Raw genomic sequence first — 13,496 nt, forward strand, 5'->3', positions numbered from 1 at the left:
CAGGCATTTGGGCGGGGCTCAAATTCCCTCCAAGGAACCCATTTACCTGACTCACGTTCATGTAACCATTTAAGAAAAAAAAAATGGAGATACTCATTATTTCTCACTTCAGCACTATGTGGTCTAGTCAGTTTGATTCAAACCGGAGGGGGCAGGGGTGACAGATCATGAAACACTGGTACTCGTCTCAACACGGTAAACCTTCTGACTTCGTTACATTGCTGTCTTTCTGTGTAGTAGACTAAAGACTGAATTTGTGACGCAAGGAAGGCCAGCGTTTCAGGAAAGCGACAGAGAGACAGGACAAAACACCCAGCTCCCGTTACCTGCCCTCAGGGCACCGTAGGCCCGGTAGAAGAGAAACACCGGATCTCCGCCCAGCCGCCCCAGCGCCTCATCCGCCGCAGCCCGGACGTGGTGGAAGAAGCCTTCCTGGCAGTAATAATTGAGCAGGGCCTGCGGGAGAGCCGGCCTCCGTTCACTTGTGCAAACGCTTCACCCCGGGACGGCAGGAGACCACGCCGGCCACCCCGGACCGGCCCCGGCTGGCTGGCCGCCCGCCCGCCCGCCCTCCTGCCGAGGCTCCGCCGCCCCCTCCCACGGCGCGCCGCCCTCCCTGTGGCCCCGGTGGAGAAGCCGAAGCCGAAGCCCCGGCCCCGGCCCCGGCCCCGGCCCGTACGGCGTCAGCGCTCACCTGTTGCACCTCGGCGTCCATTGTTGCTACCCAGCGCCGCTAAGGGCGGCCTCCGGAAGGGCGCGGAGAGCCTGGCAGCACGCTGCCATTGGCTGGCGAGTAGGAGGGCCCACTGCTATTGGCTTGGAGGAAAAGGAGGCGGGAGAGATACGGGAAGAAAAACTTGTGGGAAACGCCGGAACGCGTCTGGCGGCCCATTGGGCTCTCGGGAGATGGGGGCGGGACCACCCGGGCGGGAGGTCCCTAGCTATTGGGTGCGAGGCAGAGGGGTTTGAACACGCCTTGGCGGGCGGTGCTGTTTGGGGGTGCGGCGCCCCCTGTTGGCGGGGGTGGGAGGGCTCGCCGGCCGTCCCTCAGGAGCGCCTGCGGCGGTTACTGTGTCACTGCCTGAATGCTGGACGGAAAACTTCGATAATTTGTTTATTTTCTTGCTTTTTTCGGCCGGACATACGACTAAGCGGCCCACACTCCCTATGTTTCATAATGTATCTCAATACTGAGCACTTCAAGTTATGTGAAGCTTCTCTGCAGAAACGAAATCGCAATGGGGTAAAATGAAATACACAAAGTTCTCTCTCCACCCGCCCCCCCCCCCCTTCCCCCCCTTCTTTTCCTTCTAGGGAATTACAGAGTTGCAAAGACTAAGAAAATCCAGCTTTTCCCTTGGAGGGGAAGGCACCCTCAGTCACCGTTTCTAGATACCAGAAACAAACAGACGTTGCTAAACAACGCTGCTTTAGAAAGGGTGTGCTGCCTGTCCGACATGGAAACCGTCGACTAATGCCATTTACTACAAGGAGGCGAACCTATCTTCCACTGAATTCGTAGCTGAAGCCGATTCCTCCAGAGGAGAGCGCACAGAGTAAGCCTTCCTAACAAACTGATCAGACGTGGCACTGCCCTGTCGCACGCTTCCCATCCCCAGCGTCAGGAGGTGCCAAAGCAGCAATATGTGAGCGTGTTCGGTTTGCCTGGCTGGCCAGGACGATCCTCAGAAATTCCTGTTAGGTTTAAGTGACGCTCTACTTGTTCTGAAGTAACATTTCGGCTGCTGGAAACCTAAAATAGGTAGGAGAAGCAAGTATTTTTGCGCGGCCGTGACCTGTGATCTGCTGTGACAGTGGCATAATTCTCATTTCTCTTAAAAGCTATTGCCTCGAGAGAAAGCAAAGTTTAGAAAGCTGTGTATAGAATATTAGAAAATATTATTCGATTTACTACCTTATTTTTGAAGCAGGCTTATTCTTTCTATGGACAATTTACATACTTTTTAAGGTAACCTTTTAAGACATATTTTGTCTACATATTAATCTGAAAACACCCATCTTTTCATTCTGATATGTATGCTTTTCTGTCAAAGTTTTAGACTTTTTTTACATGATAAATTTCAGAACAATTTGACGGAGAAACATTTTCCTCCCTCAAAAGATTTGTGATGAATTTCAGGGAAGATGCTATGAAATTTTATTCCTGTATTACCAACTGAGCAAGCATATGGAATACAGTTGCCCATAAACTGGCTTTATACTAAGTTCAGTATTCACCTCTGAGGGTTTTAATTGGAAATAGTAGAGGAATGCAGTTTCAGAAATTCACTGAAGCAACAACCAACAGGCCCACTTTCCAGCTGCATTAGCATTTTTCCATGTCAGTATCCACAAATGACAGTTTCTCAGATCATGGTGCTTCCAGAGAGTGTCTTAAAAATTCCCAAGGAGAAGGCCAATGGTTATTCACTTCGACGCCAGTTCACCTTTTCCGGCAATGCACTTGAATATGAGATGTTCTGTAGCCTACTTGTGAATACTAACTAGCAAGAACAAACCGGTTCTCGGAATCCAAATGGGGGAATGTCATGTATCTAGTACTATTTTCAATCCTCTGTCTTTGTAAACACAAGAATGAATGTTCAGTTCTCATTCCTGTAAATGCTCTGAGCCTCCTGAGTCACACTCTGGGCAGCTCTGCTATTCGATGGTCGAGTATCCCACTGCATGGAGCTGCTGCACGAACTCATGAAGTTCCTCAGGGCAGCACTGCTGACACATGCAGAATGGTCATGCTCAGTGTCTGACATGCATTGAATTAGAAATTCATGGCTGGTGACTAGCAATCAAGTCCCAAGGATTTGCTTACGTGGAAGAACAGTATAGCTGGTTGTAAAGGTTTTCACTATCCTCTCATTCTGTGGTTTTAGAAGCATACCTTTTCTGTGTTAATGTCAGATAATAAAGACAAAAGGGACATACAATAAAAAATGTAATCTTTATTATTTCGGCGCATTAATAATGTTATTTAGCATCAGTTAGGGTAATAGCAGCATTTTCCTGCATGCAGTTCACTAATACATTATTAGTCAATAATTTTAGTAAAAGTAATCTATATTTAATTTTCCTGTGTAAGAAACATATAATGTCTTGATGTGTTGGATTATACAATTTTGCTACTTTCTCTTTGTGAAAAAATATTGTGGATCCAAGATAAAATTCAGAACTGTTCTAGTGCAGCATGAATAAAAAAAAAATTAGTGAGTAAATATGAGAAAAAATTAAGGATTCTGTGAAAGGAAGGTTGTATCTGAAAACTTATGATTCAGGCACTGCTTTGACATTCAATTTGAACTTTACATCATTTCCCAACTGCAAAAAAACTTAGATATTTAGAAGCAAATTATGAACTTATTTCGCAGACAGTATTGACATGTTTGCAAATATTGTAAAAAAATGAGAACCTACAGCTATCCATTCTCTTAGTTATATCACGTTTCCTGGAGTTCTTCTGTGAAAAATTGCTATGGACAGAAAGTAATAAAAATGGTGTGACATCAACCTGAAGATAAAATTCAGTTCGTGTTTTATGTACATAATGCTGAAAAATAAAATAAAATTATTTTTACAGTATTTATATTTGCATATAAATTTCTAACATTATTTTCAACAGGTTTAGTAGTTTTCAACATGTCTGTACAGTTCGCATATACACTATATGCTTTTCACTGAAAATTCAAAAACGTAAAATAAATAAGCCTCTAAATAGCTGCAAAATATTGCTTAATGGTATGGAGGAATGAGGTCTTGTTGAGTAGTTTATTTCATTTATCTTTGATGTATGGCTTCCCATATTTAAGAATCCCAGACAGTCAAAGGAACAGCAGCATAGGCAATATAAACATGCACTGATAGCATCCAAACTATCTATAATGGTAGATAATACATAATTTTACCTGTTGAACGCTTGCACGCTGCACTTATTGTGGTACATATTTGATGCAATAAATGTGCTTAGGTCATTATCTTTTTGCTCAAACATGCACCACAGGTTAAAAATTACTATTTACATAGCAGAGGACTTTTCATTAACATGTACAACAACATCAACCTTACTGAGAGCTGAAGATGGCTAAACAATACTGCAGGATAAAGCAGAACAACTTTAGAAAGGGCTCTTTTGGATCAATTTGGAGGGCTGAGGCAGATTCATTTAGTATCTGTATGCAGAAAGACAGTTGTCAAAGACAAAATGTGTGACTCCAGACCTAGAAAGAAGTTTGCACTTTCTGAAACTTAATGGTCTATGCGAAAAACAATCCATTGCTACTGTGCTTGTGAGTTACAGGGGACTTTACAGGCATACCAAGACTTGTTTGGATGTGATGCAACATGAATACATTAATTAAGCACCTCAAAATCTGTTATTCCTTTCCAAAAACACTGCGCTAAAAGAAATCTTTTGTTCTTTGTGACTTAATGTTATTTTCATGCATGATCTAGAAGTGCAGCATGCCTTCATGCAAGTCATTTCTGTGTGTATATTAGTCATATAATAGAATACCTGGCCCTTGTATCTGTAAAGGTGTACTTCATCCCCTTCCCCAACAGAAGCCCCAGTTATAAAAATAGTCACATAGAATAAACAACATATGAATAAAAATAAGATGAAACCACCAACACAGATTTTGTAAAAATATGACATATGTGGCAGTTGAAATGCAAACAGTGGATACAGTTACCGTATTGTTTTATGCTAAACACACAAATACTTGGTTTCCACCCCTTTGACTGGTCCCTACAGTCTGAGTAGCCATTTTTTCTCTCCTCTTCAGCAGTGTCAGCTGGTAGTGAGAACAGTAACCTCCTGTCATGGTTGCTTCCCCATATCACAGTCACAGTCACTGACGAGGGGTCACTGTCTTTTAATAGGCACTGACCTTTAATGTACAGTATATTTGTAAAAATTGTCAGTTTGGCATAGACCTCCAGCAGGAGTCCTGTTGACACAAACACACGATCCTTACAGGCTATGAACTATTTTGCACATAGATGATTTTGCTTACTATTGGCTTTTATTTCTGAACATCTTTATCTTCCTTTTCATGCTTTCCTTTGACTGGCCTTGTTACACGATCATAGGAAGGTGGACAAACTGCTGTTGATGCGGTTTTATCAGTTTTCTCTGTAAATGAGTTTTCATTTAACTTGTCAATAAGGATTTCATCTTCCATACCCTGACCAGCCCCTCCTTCCATTTTGTTTTTGTTATAGATAAAGGAAGCTTGTTTTACTGTTCGTTTTAAAAGGTGACGTCTATAAGCCCGTTGAATAATGACAGCAGATACCTCCTCCTGTTTTCGCTTTAATGTGGTTGTAATTGGTTCATAAGAAGCTTTAGATGGATTGGCTGCCATAAATCGATCTTCCATCTGTATTCTGAGGGCATCCATCTCCCCACTCTCCCCCAAAACACGCTTTGTGAAAGCAAACAAGATGTCAAGGCAGTGAATTCTGTCACCGCTTACCATGGGCAGATCCATTGCAATGAGCTGGACTTTGTTTGGTTTGGGTAGATGAAGAGGAGGGTCAAGTGCTGCTGCAAAATCAGACAATTTCTCAAATTCCATGAATTGTGTTGCGTCAGGATCAAACTTCTCCCAGACTTCATAGAACATCTCAAAGTCATCCTCGCTCAAGGGTTCAGCGCTTTCTTCAGTAGCAACACCAAAGTTCTCCAAAATGACAGCAATGTACATGTTCACCACTACCAGAAATGATATGATAATGTAGCTGACAAAGAAAAAAATCCCAACGGAAGGGTTGCCACAGTCGCCTTTAACGGAGCTCCCCGGGTGAGCTTTGTTAGGGTCACAGTCTGGCTCCCCACTGTTAAGGATTGGGGCTAGCAAACCATCCCAGCCAGCAGATGTGGTAATTTGAAACAGGCAGATCATGCTGTTGCCAAACGTTTCAAAGTTGAACATGTCATCTATACCAGCTTCCCTCTTAACATAGGCAAAGTTGGACATGCCAAATATCGCATAGATAAACATGACCAGGAACAGCAGCAGGCCGATGTTGAACAAAGCCGGAAGAGACATCATCAAAGCAAAAAGCAGAGTGCGGATTCCCTTAGCGCCTTTAATGAGACGCAGGATTCGACCAATTCTGGCAAGTCGGATGACTCTGAATAATGTGGGGGACACAAAATACTTTTCAATCATCTCAGCTAAAAACATACCTAAAACAGAAAAAAACAAAACCAACATTACCACTTAATCTCCATGTCATAGCAGAAGATTAGAAAAATAGTTTTAAAGTTTGTGGTTCTGTGTAGCAATTAAAAATATTCTGTAGATTCCACTTGCATAATTTCTGTTATACCAGTTATACTTAAGATTTGGAGGTGCAATATATGTTGTATGATTATAGCAGTTTTGATGGTTGGATTAGGTAAGTTATTAGATAAAATGAAAAGTTGCATGACTTAGTTGTAAACCTTGCAACGGCAAAAGCCAACCATGTAGTTGTATTTGAGTAAAAGTTCTTCTTATATTCATTTTACTCTCTTTTTAGTTTAATAAACAACACTTACCTACAATTGAGAGAATGACAACTACAAAATCAAAAATGTTCCAGCCTATCGTGAAATAATAATGGCGAAGAGAAATTAATTTCAGGACACATTCTCCAGTGAAAAGGACAATGAACACCAAGTTTATCCAGTATAAAATATTTTCCATTTCTTTACTCTGGTCATCAGTTTCTACCATCATGGTAACCATGTTAAGACAGATAAGAATCATGATGCTGATGTCAAATACTTGCTGTGTCACAAAATCAAAGACCATGCCTTGGAATTTGTTCTGAGGAGAAAAGAAAAAATAATTTTTTTACTGTGTTTTTCCATTTTTGCTGACTGATACACTAGTTAATGATGATTTTCACATGGTCATATTTCTGCTCTCTGTATCTCATTCACAGCTGAGCTGTTTGTTAATAGCTATTGGTCTGATGTATATAAATAATTTTACCCCTGGTCTTGGTATAGGTTTTTGTGGTTTTTTGGATCCAAGCTTTTTCATTGCATTGTAGTATTTCTTCTGCTCTTCTGTCATAAATATATCTTGACCTCCAAAGTAAAAACATGAAATGGAAACTGGTTATAATCACATTTATATGCAGTGTTGAAAAAACTCTTAAAGAGAAATGTGATTTATTTATTTAGTTCATGAAAATCAAGAAGACTGAATTAGGAAAATACTTGTAGCTTTCAAATGCAGCTGTCTGCAATCTAAGCATTTAGTCCAGAAGTTGTCTGGACATCCAGTACTGCATCTCACAAAAAAACAGTAAAGCAGCAATTTTTTAGTTATTTTTCTGGAACTCAAAAGTTCCTTTTCAGTACCTCTTTTATAGGAAAAGATATAGTAAGCGGCATCTGAGATAAGCTCAAATAGTCTGGGCTGCTGAGCACTGTCACTTCTGAACTGCAACTTTATTGAAACAAAGGAAGCAGACAAAGTGAAGCTTTCAGTACAAGAATCTGTTAGTGCTTTAGGTATCTCTAGTTTAGCAATCACAACATTAGCATTGGGACTCAAAGTCTTCAAGGTTTTTGAAAAGATGGATTATCAGACACTGGAGAAATTGAGCTGAAGTTTGAAGCACTCTTGATAGTTAACAGCAAAATGCTCTCTTTTAAGTCTTGTGTCTTAATTAGCTTCCATGTTCGATGAAGTTCTGATTAGCAAAAACCAGAACTGAACTTTGGAGTCTGACAGCGAAGATAAAAGAGAATTATGGGTCTTTCATGGCAACCTAACCAAAATCCACTGTCCCTAGTAACTTTCTTGTAGATATAGCTTGAATGAAAATCCATCAGACTCCACATACCTCTTGAAGTGAATTTTTCCTGGATGAAAGATACTTGCAGACATCTAATTCCAGGAATGTCTATGCACAGATAGGACTGGCTGCAGCCCTTTTGTGGGTGAGTGTTTAGGAGGCTTGAAGACATGGGAGTGCATGCACCATACACTGGACAGGCTCCCTCACCGTATACTTGTAAGCCTCTAGCATGTACGACTTCCAAAAATCTTACTTAACATCTCTTATTAGTAACATAAACCCCAAGAAAGTGATGAAATCCAGTAAGGTAAAATTAAACTAGTAATTCATACCTACTTTTGTCCTTTAGCTTTCATTACCTTATCTATTTACAGAAAATAATTTTGAAGATGAGCATCTGATACTCAATCTATACCAGTGAGATTATCTACATCTGCCCTATGAAACAATGAAAAAGGGCCCTGAGATAATTACAAACCACTCCTGCTCTGTATAGTTTCAGATAGTTCAGTGCCACAAAATAGAACTTGGGATCATTAAAACAGCATCTGTAGTAGTGTGATGAAATAATGAATATTTTCTTTGTGCTGATAGAATCACTACAAATCAAGAAGAAAAAAATCAAGGATTTAGGAATGCTTTAATGTAGAGGCCTAAATCAGGGGTTTGATCATGTAAGGAGATTTCATGAAGTTTAGGCATGGAAAAACAGATGACTTGAGGAATACTAACGGAAAACGGAAGGGTCTGTACCATTCACTACAATGTAAAATCTTATGACGTTAATGCATACTAAATCTTGGTAGGATTTTATATACAAACATACTTCAGCATTTTCAATTTTGAACAAACATTAGGTGTACATTCCATATATCCTGCACCTGCGAAAGTGCAATATTTTAGAATATATTTAGAAGAGAAATGAAACAATACTTATCTTCTTTTTTTGCTGATTGAAGTTATCAATAATGACACCAATGAACAGGTTCAGAGTGAAAAAAGACCCAAAAATGATAAAGATGACAAAATACAGATACATGTACAGGTTGTCTTCATACTTGGGTTGCTCTAATACCTAAGAAAAAAAATGTGAAATATCATTCCTAAGATTTCATGTGAAAATTTCAGCTGAACAAGCGGCAGTCTGGGGCAACATGTCCTTAGTATTTGCTGTTTGGACAATACTCCTGTCACTTATATCAATGTATTTTGTCCATTCCATCTATTACTGACAGCATCTGGCAGTTTGCATTCAATTTTCCACAATCTGTTACAGCAGAATCTCATATTAGTTAATTTAATTTTGTTTCATTCTATTGTATAGATATTAGTTGCTTCTGGTAGATACATAAGTACACACTTGTTCATAGACACACCTCAAGAAAAAAAGATAATTTAAAATATTTACAGTACTTACATTTCTTGAGTCAATAGCTGCATACATAATATCCATCCAGCCTTTAAATGTAGCCTGTAAACAGTACACACCTGTTTAAGCATAGAGCTTGAAGACAGTGCATATAATTATTTCCAGCAACTGGAACTTGCTGCACCAGGAGTAATTAGCATAAAGTGAAGTTTCCAAATAATTTTCTCTCTTGGCTTTCTTCACAGCGGCTCATCAGATACGCTATTGTATATCCCCCTATTTTGTCTCTGTATGAACTTTAAACAGTAACCATAATTAATTTATTTCTAATTAATTATCACAATAGATTGCAGTATCAATTTAGTGGACTAAATGTTCATCAAATCATGTCAACTGCAAAGGCTACGTACAGCTGAGAAATAGCCTTAAGTAACTGAGTTGCCACCAATGAAGACTGATGTGTAGTCCCTCTCAAATCAGTCAGAGAGGTGAACCAAAGGGAACCAAAAATTTGATCATCTGAGGAAAGGTATTTTCCTATCAATCAGAATTTTTATTTTTCTCTACTTTGAAAGACTTTTTCTGATTTAGTAATGCTATTTCCCCACTTAAAATATATTGTATGGTGTTTTACAGAGACTAGATCCCTCAGACATGTTCTGAGATAGACCGTTAAGAAGAGGATGTGTTTTATGTGCATTGCAGATTTAATATGCCTCGTAAGTTGCAGCATTTAGTGAACTTTTATAGCTATTTCCTCTGCCCAAAATCTGTAAATTTTTATATTTGATGGTGAGGTGTAGATTGCTTCATCTGAATGTTCAAAACAGAAACTAATTTTCTCTGCTGTTGCAATTAGTTCTCTTTTGACTAGGCAGCCACTCCAAGAAGAAATCACTCAGTTTTTAATGTAGTTGTGCCCAAAATAAAACAAAGAAATGAGATAGTTCTCTGCCATTTAATTCCTATTATAATTTTGCTAAACAAGGCTGCAGATTATTGGTTCCTTCATATTCATCACCATAGAGACCAGTCGCAGAAACAAGTCGGGATTGGAATGCTCCTCATCTGTGGTTATTGCTGTATCTCCGTCACCTTGAGGTGTCATTTCTAGTGGAGGTTTCAAAAAGGTTTTTCTTATGCAGCATACAAAGCAGCTGTCATCATCCTGAAGTGAACTTGAAATGAGAAGGAATTATTTTCTTAAAGGAAAATAGGTCCCTAATACTTTTGAAACAGTGGAATACTAAAAAGAGCATGACTATCCTGAGATGCAAATCCCATATGCAACAATTGTCACATCTTTGCTGCAAACACAGAACATATAAAGTTCAGGCAACTTACAGTACGATGATGAAATCAAAGTGTAGTATCAAAGGACCAACAAATCAACAATAAATCTGAAACAAGTAGAAGCCTCAGCTGAAGAATTTAAAGTCCTTGTGAAATATCTGGACTGCAAGGGATTAGGAGAGGTAGGATCATCTTTATTTATGTAACTCCTAATGTATGTTTAACCTGTTCTCAAAGACTTTTAATCATGGACACTCCACAACCTCATAAAATATTTATTCTGGCACTTCTCCTTATTGTTTCCTAATATCTAAATTCTTCTGTTGCCATTTAAGACTCTCATTTGTCATAATCATTACATATCTGGAGAACAGAATCATCCTTTGTGCAGCACATTTTACTTATTTTCAAACCGATTGTTGCTGCTTTTCTTCTTTAGGCTGTGATCACTGTTCCTTCAGTCTTTCCATGTAGATCTTGTTTTCCAGAACTTTAATCATTCTCATGATTTTCCTGTGAGCTCTCTTTCACTAGTTCATCTCTTGAAATGGTAGCCAAAACTGGACTCAATATTTCAGCTGAGGTCTTACAATGTCTAAATAGGGCAGGATAATTACTTCACATCTTATAGTCACTACTTTTGTTTCTGCCTTGGTACATTATTTGCATTTTTTGGAATGTCATAACTTAGGCTGAGATCAGCACGTCAAACTGAAACACTAAGTGCAACCAGTGAGCATACTTTTATGTAAGAAAGATGATGCAAATGATGGACTGTCTCTTCTGCAAAGTGTGTGCTGTTGCCTCAGATTCAGACACATAATGATCCTTGCATATCATGCCCCAGGAAAAATGGAATTATTGTGTTTTCTAAGTTTATTGGTGTAGCCTAGACCAACTAGAGTGAATGGAAAAAAATAGACTAATTTTAAAATACTTAAGCTTCACCATCATCAGTGAAAGCTATGGTGATAGCTTCACCATCATCAGTAAAATACTCCATTATAAACAGAGAGTACCTTTCAGCTAGCACTAGGAAAAAAATCTGAAGAAGTGAGCTGTTCTATGCTTTTATCATCATTAAAAATGCAACTTGAGAAGAGTGTGTGGGTGGAAAAAAATAAATATAATGTATTACTATATTGCAGTTCAAAATATCTAAAGTAAAATAAGTATTTTCCACAATCACAAAAGATCACAAAAGATATTACCATTATTGAAAAAATGAAGAAAAAACAATCCCCAAACCTAATAAATAACTGACTAATTTTAATAATAAAATATAGTCTCATCATATTATTTATTTTATTCTAAATCCCTCCTGAAAATCAGTAGGAATCTGTGAATATAATCATCATTATGCAAGACCATTTACACTAGTTGAGAACTTCCAAAAGCAGAAGCAACAGTTCAGTAGGAGAACTTGTGATTTTTAAATATGTTGCTTGAACAACAGCAAATAATGGAACTGGAGGTTCAGTTCAAGGCATCACATTTAGTGAAACAGTGTTATTTCTGCTGCATTCAGTAGAAGCTTAGGCCTGCCTATGTTAGGCTTAAATTTATCTGCAACACATTTTCTTTAACAGAAATAAGGTATTATTTTGGCATTTGTGTATACTGAATAGAAAATAACACAGAAATATGACTAATAGATCAAATTCTTAGTTTCCTTTTTGTATATTCAAATATAATAATATATTTATATTCTTGGTGGCAGTAAAACAGGAGTAATTAGTTGATTTCAAAGATTACGGCAGTGTACCTGAAACAGCGTCTTCCGAATGTTTCATTCCCCAAGGAAATTAAGAAGACATATATACAAATGCAGATTCAAATGAAAAAAAAACAACAAAACAAGAATCCCCCAATCTACTTCACTGTTGTTAAAAGTATGTAGACTTTTTTCCCTAACAGATAATTTCTAATGAAGTTATAAATAATGCTGGAGTTTCACCACTCCTTTCCTAGAAATAATCACCAGGAGCATTCACATTCCCTTTTGAAGTTACAATAGCATCTTGCTTTTAAAACACTAACCTGCTGAAATTTAGAAGCCATCCTAATCTTATAGCCCTAGCATTCAGCTTCTGATTTTTTTACCCTACACTTAACAAGACATGTTTACTTATTTATGTTAGTAACAGCAGAATATTGTGCTTTGAGACCCACTGGTTTGCCACATTTTATCCTGGTAAGCAGGATATGTGCTTACCAGCAGGATAAAAGCAGGCCTCCAGGAGATTTGCTTACCAAAGAATACAAACACTAGGTTCAATTTAAAAAGGCATAAGACCATAAAATTATCAGGGCAGATGCCACATCCCTTTGTGTACACCAACCTCTTCCTCTTCATTCACTGACGCATGAATACAGCAAAAGGAATTTCTCCAGCAGATGTGTCTCTGCTTTGATGCTTTTCATTAGGGACAGAGAAATACTCAAGTTCAAACTAAGAAATGAAAAAAGAAGTTTGCAAATCCACATAGACCAAGACTAGCTATGCTGGATCATACAAGAAAAAATTCTTATAGAGAGAATGTGTACTTATGGCATGAATATTTACACTCCAACTAAAAATTATGTAAGAATTTTGGAAAACAGTCTCCAATTAATAGTCTATAAAACTTGGTTATATCAATGGCACACGTTAGCCTGCATTTTTGGGCAGAAAGAGTTATAACATTGCTATCAATACTAAAGAATTTCCACACACAACCCTCCCGCAAAATAAAAAAAGATACAATATGCAAAGCAAAAATTAGTTTATGCTCTTTACTTAGGTCCCTTGTTCCAGAAATTCATTCCCCATCACTGCCAAGGAACTCAAGAAAGAGCTTCTCAGAGAGTTCTTTTTGCTTAAAAAGCCACAGCCACACATTTCCAATCTATTTTTTGAGCCTCGAATATTTCTTTCTGAAATTATCCCACTTCTTTTGAGCATTTCTTTGTGAAATATCTATGTTTCTTTTCTATATTACTCTTAAAAAAGATAGGTTTTTTTCTGTTTTGAACAGAC

The 13,496-nt window shown here is 38.3% G+C and overlaps 2 protein-coding genes across 9 annotated transcripts in view; both read right to left on the bottom strand.

Annotated features, from left to right (window-relative positions):
* The window catches only part of TTC21B (tetratricopeptide repeat domain 21B), a 49,529-nt gene extending 48,758 nt beyond the window's left edge, over window positions 1-771 (bottom strand). For all 3 annotated transcript variants that reach the window (XM_075431100.1, XM_075431099.1, XM_009934074.2), the window contains exons 1-2: window positions 695-771; window positions 327-456 (exon numbers count right to left, since the gene is read on the bottom strand). In XM_075431100.1, coding sequence (XP_075287215.1) covers window positions 327-456; window positions 695-715 — 151 coding nt within the window. In that variant the 5' untranslated portion in view covers window positions 716-771. The remainder of the gene's footprint in view (window positions 1-326; window positions 457-694) is intronic.
* A 2,169-nt stretch (window positions 772-2,940) lies between these two features.
* The window catches only part of LOC104328996 (sodium channel protein type 1 subunit alpha), a 110,932-nt gene continuing 100,376 nt past the window's right edge, over window positions 2,941-13,496 (bottom strand). For all 6 annotated transcript variants that reach the window (XM_075431093.1, XM_075431091.1, XM_075431095.1 and 3 more), the window contains 5 exons: window positions 9,233-9,286; window positions 8,753-8,890; window positions 6,999-7,103; window positions 6,560-6,830; window positions 2,941-6,205 (listed from right to left, as the gene is read on the bottom strand). In XM_075431093.1, coding sequence (XP_075287208.1) covers window positions 5,037-6,205; window positions 6,560-6,830; window positions 6,999-7,103; window positions 8,753-8,890; window positions 9,233-9,286 — 1,737 coding nt within the window. In that variant the 3' untranslated portion in view covers window positions 2,941-5,036. The remainder of the gene's footprint in view (window positions 6,206-6,559; window positions 6,831-6,998; window positions 7,104-8,752; window positions 8,891-9,232; window positions 9,287-13,496) is intronic.

Source organism: Opisthocomus hoazin, chromosome 9 (assembly GCF_030867145.1).
Source record: "Opisthocomus hoazin isolate bOpiHoa1 chromosome 9, bOpiHoa1.hap1, whole genome shotgun sequence".
Taxonomy (NCBI): domain Eukaryota; kingdom Metazoa; phylum Chordata; class Aves; order Opisthocomiformes; family Opisthocomidae; genus Opisthocomus; species Opisthocomus hoazin.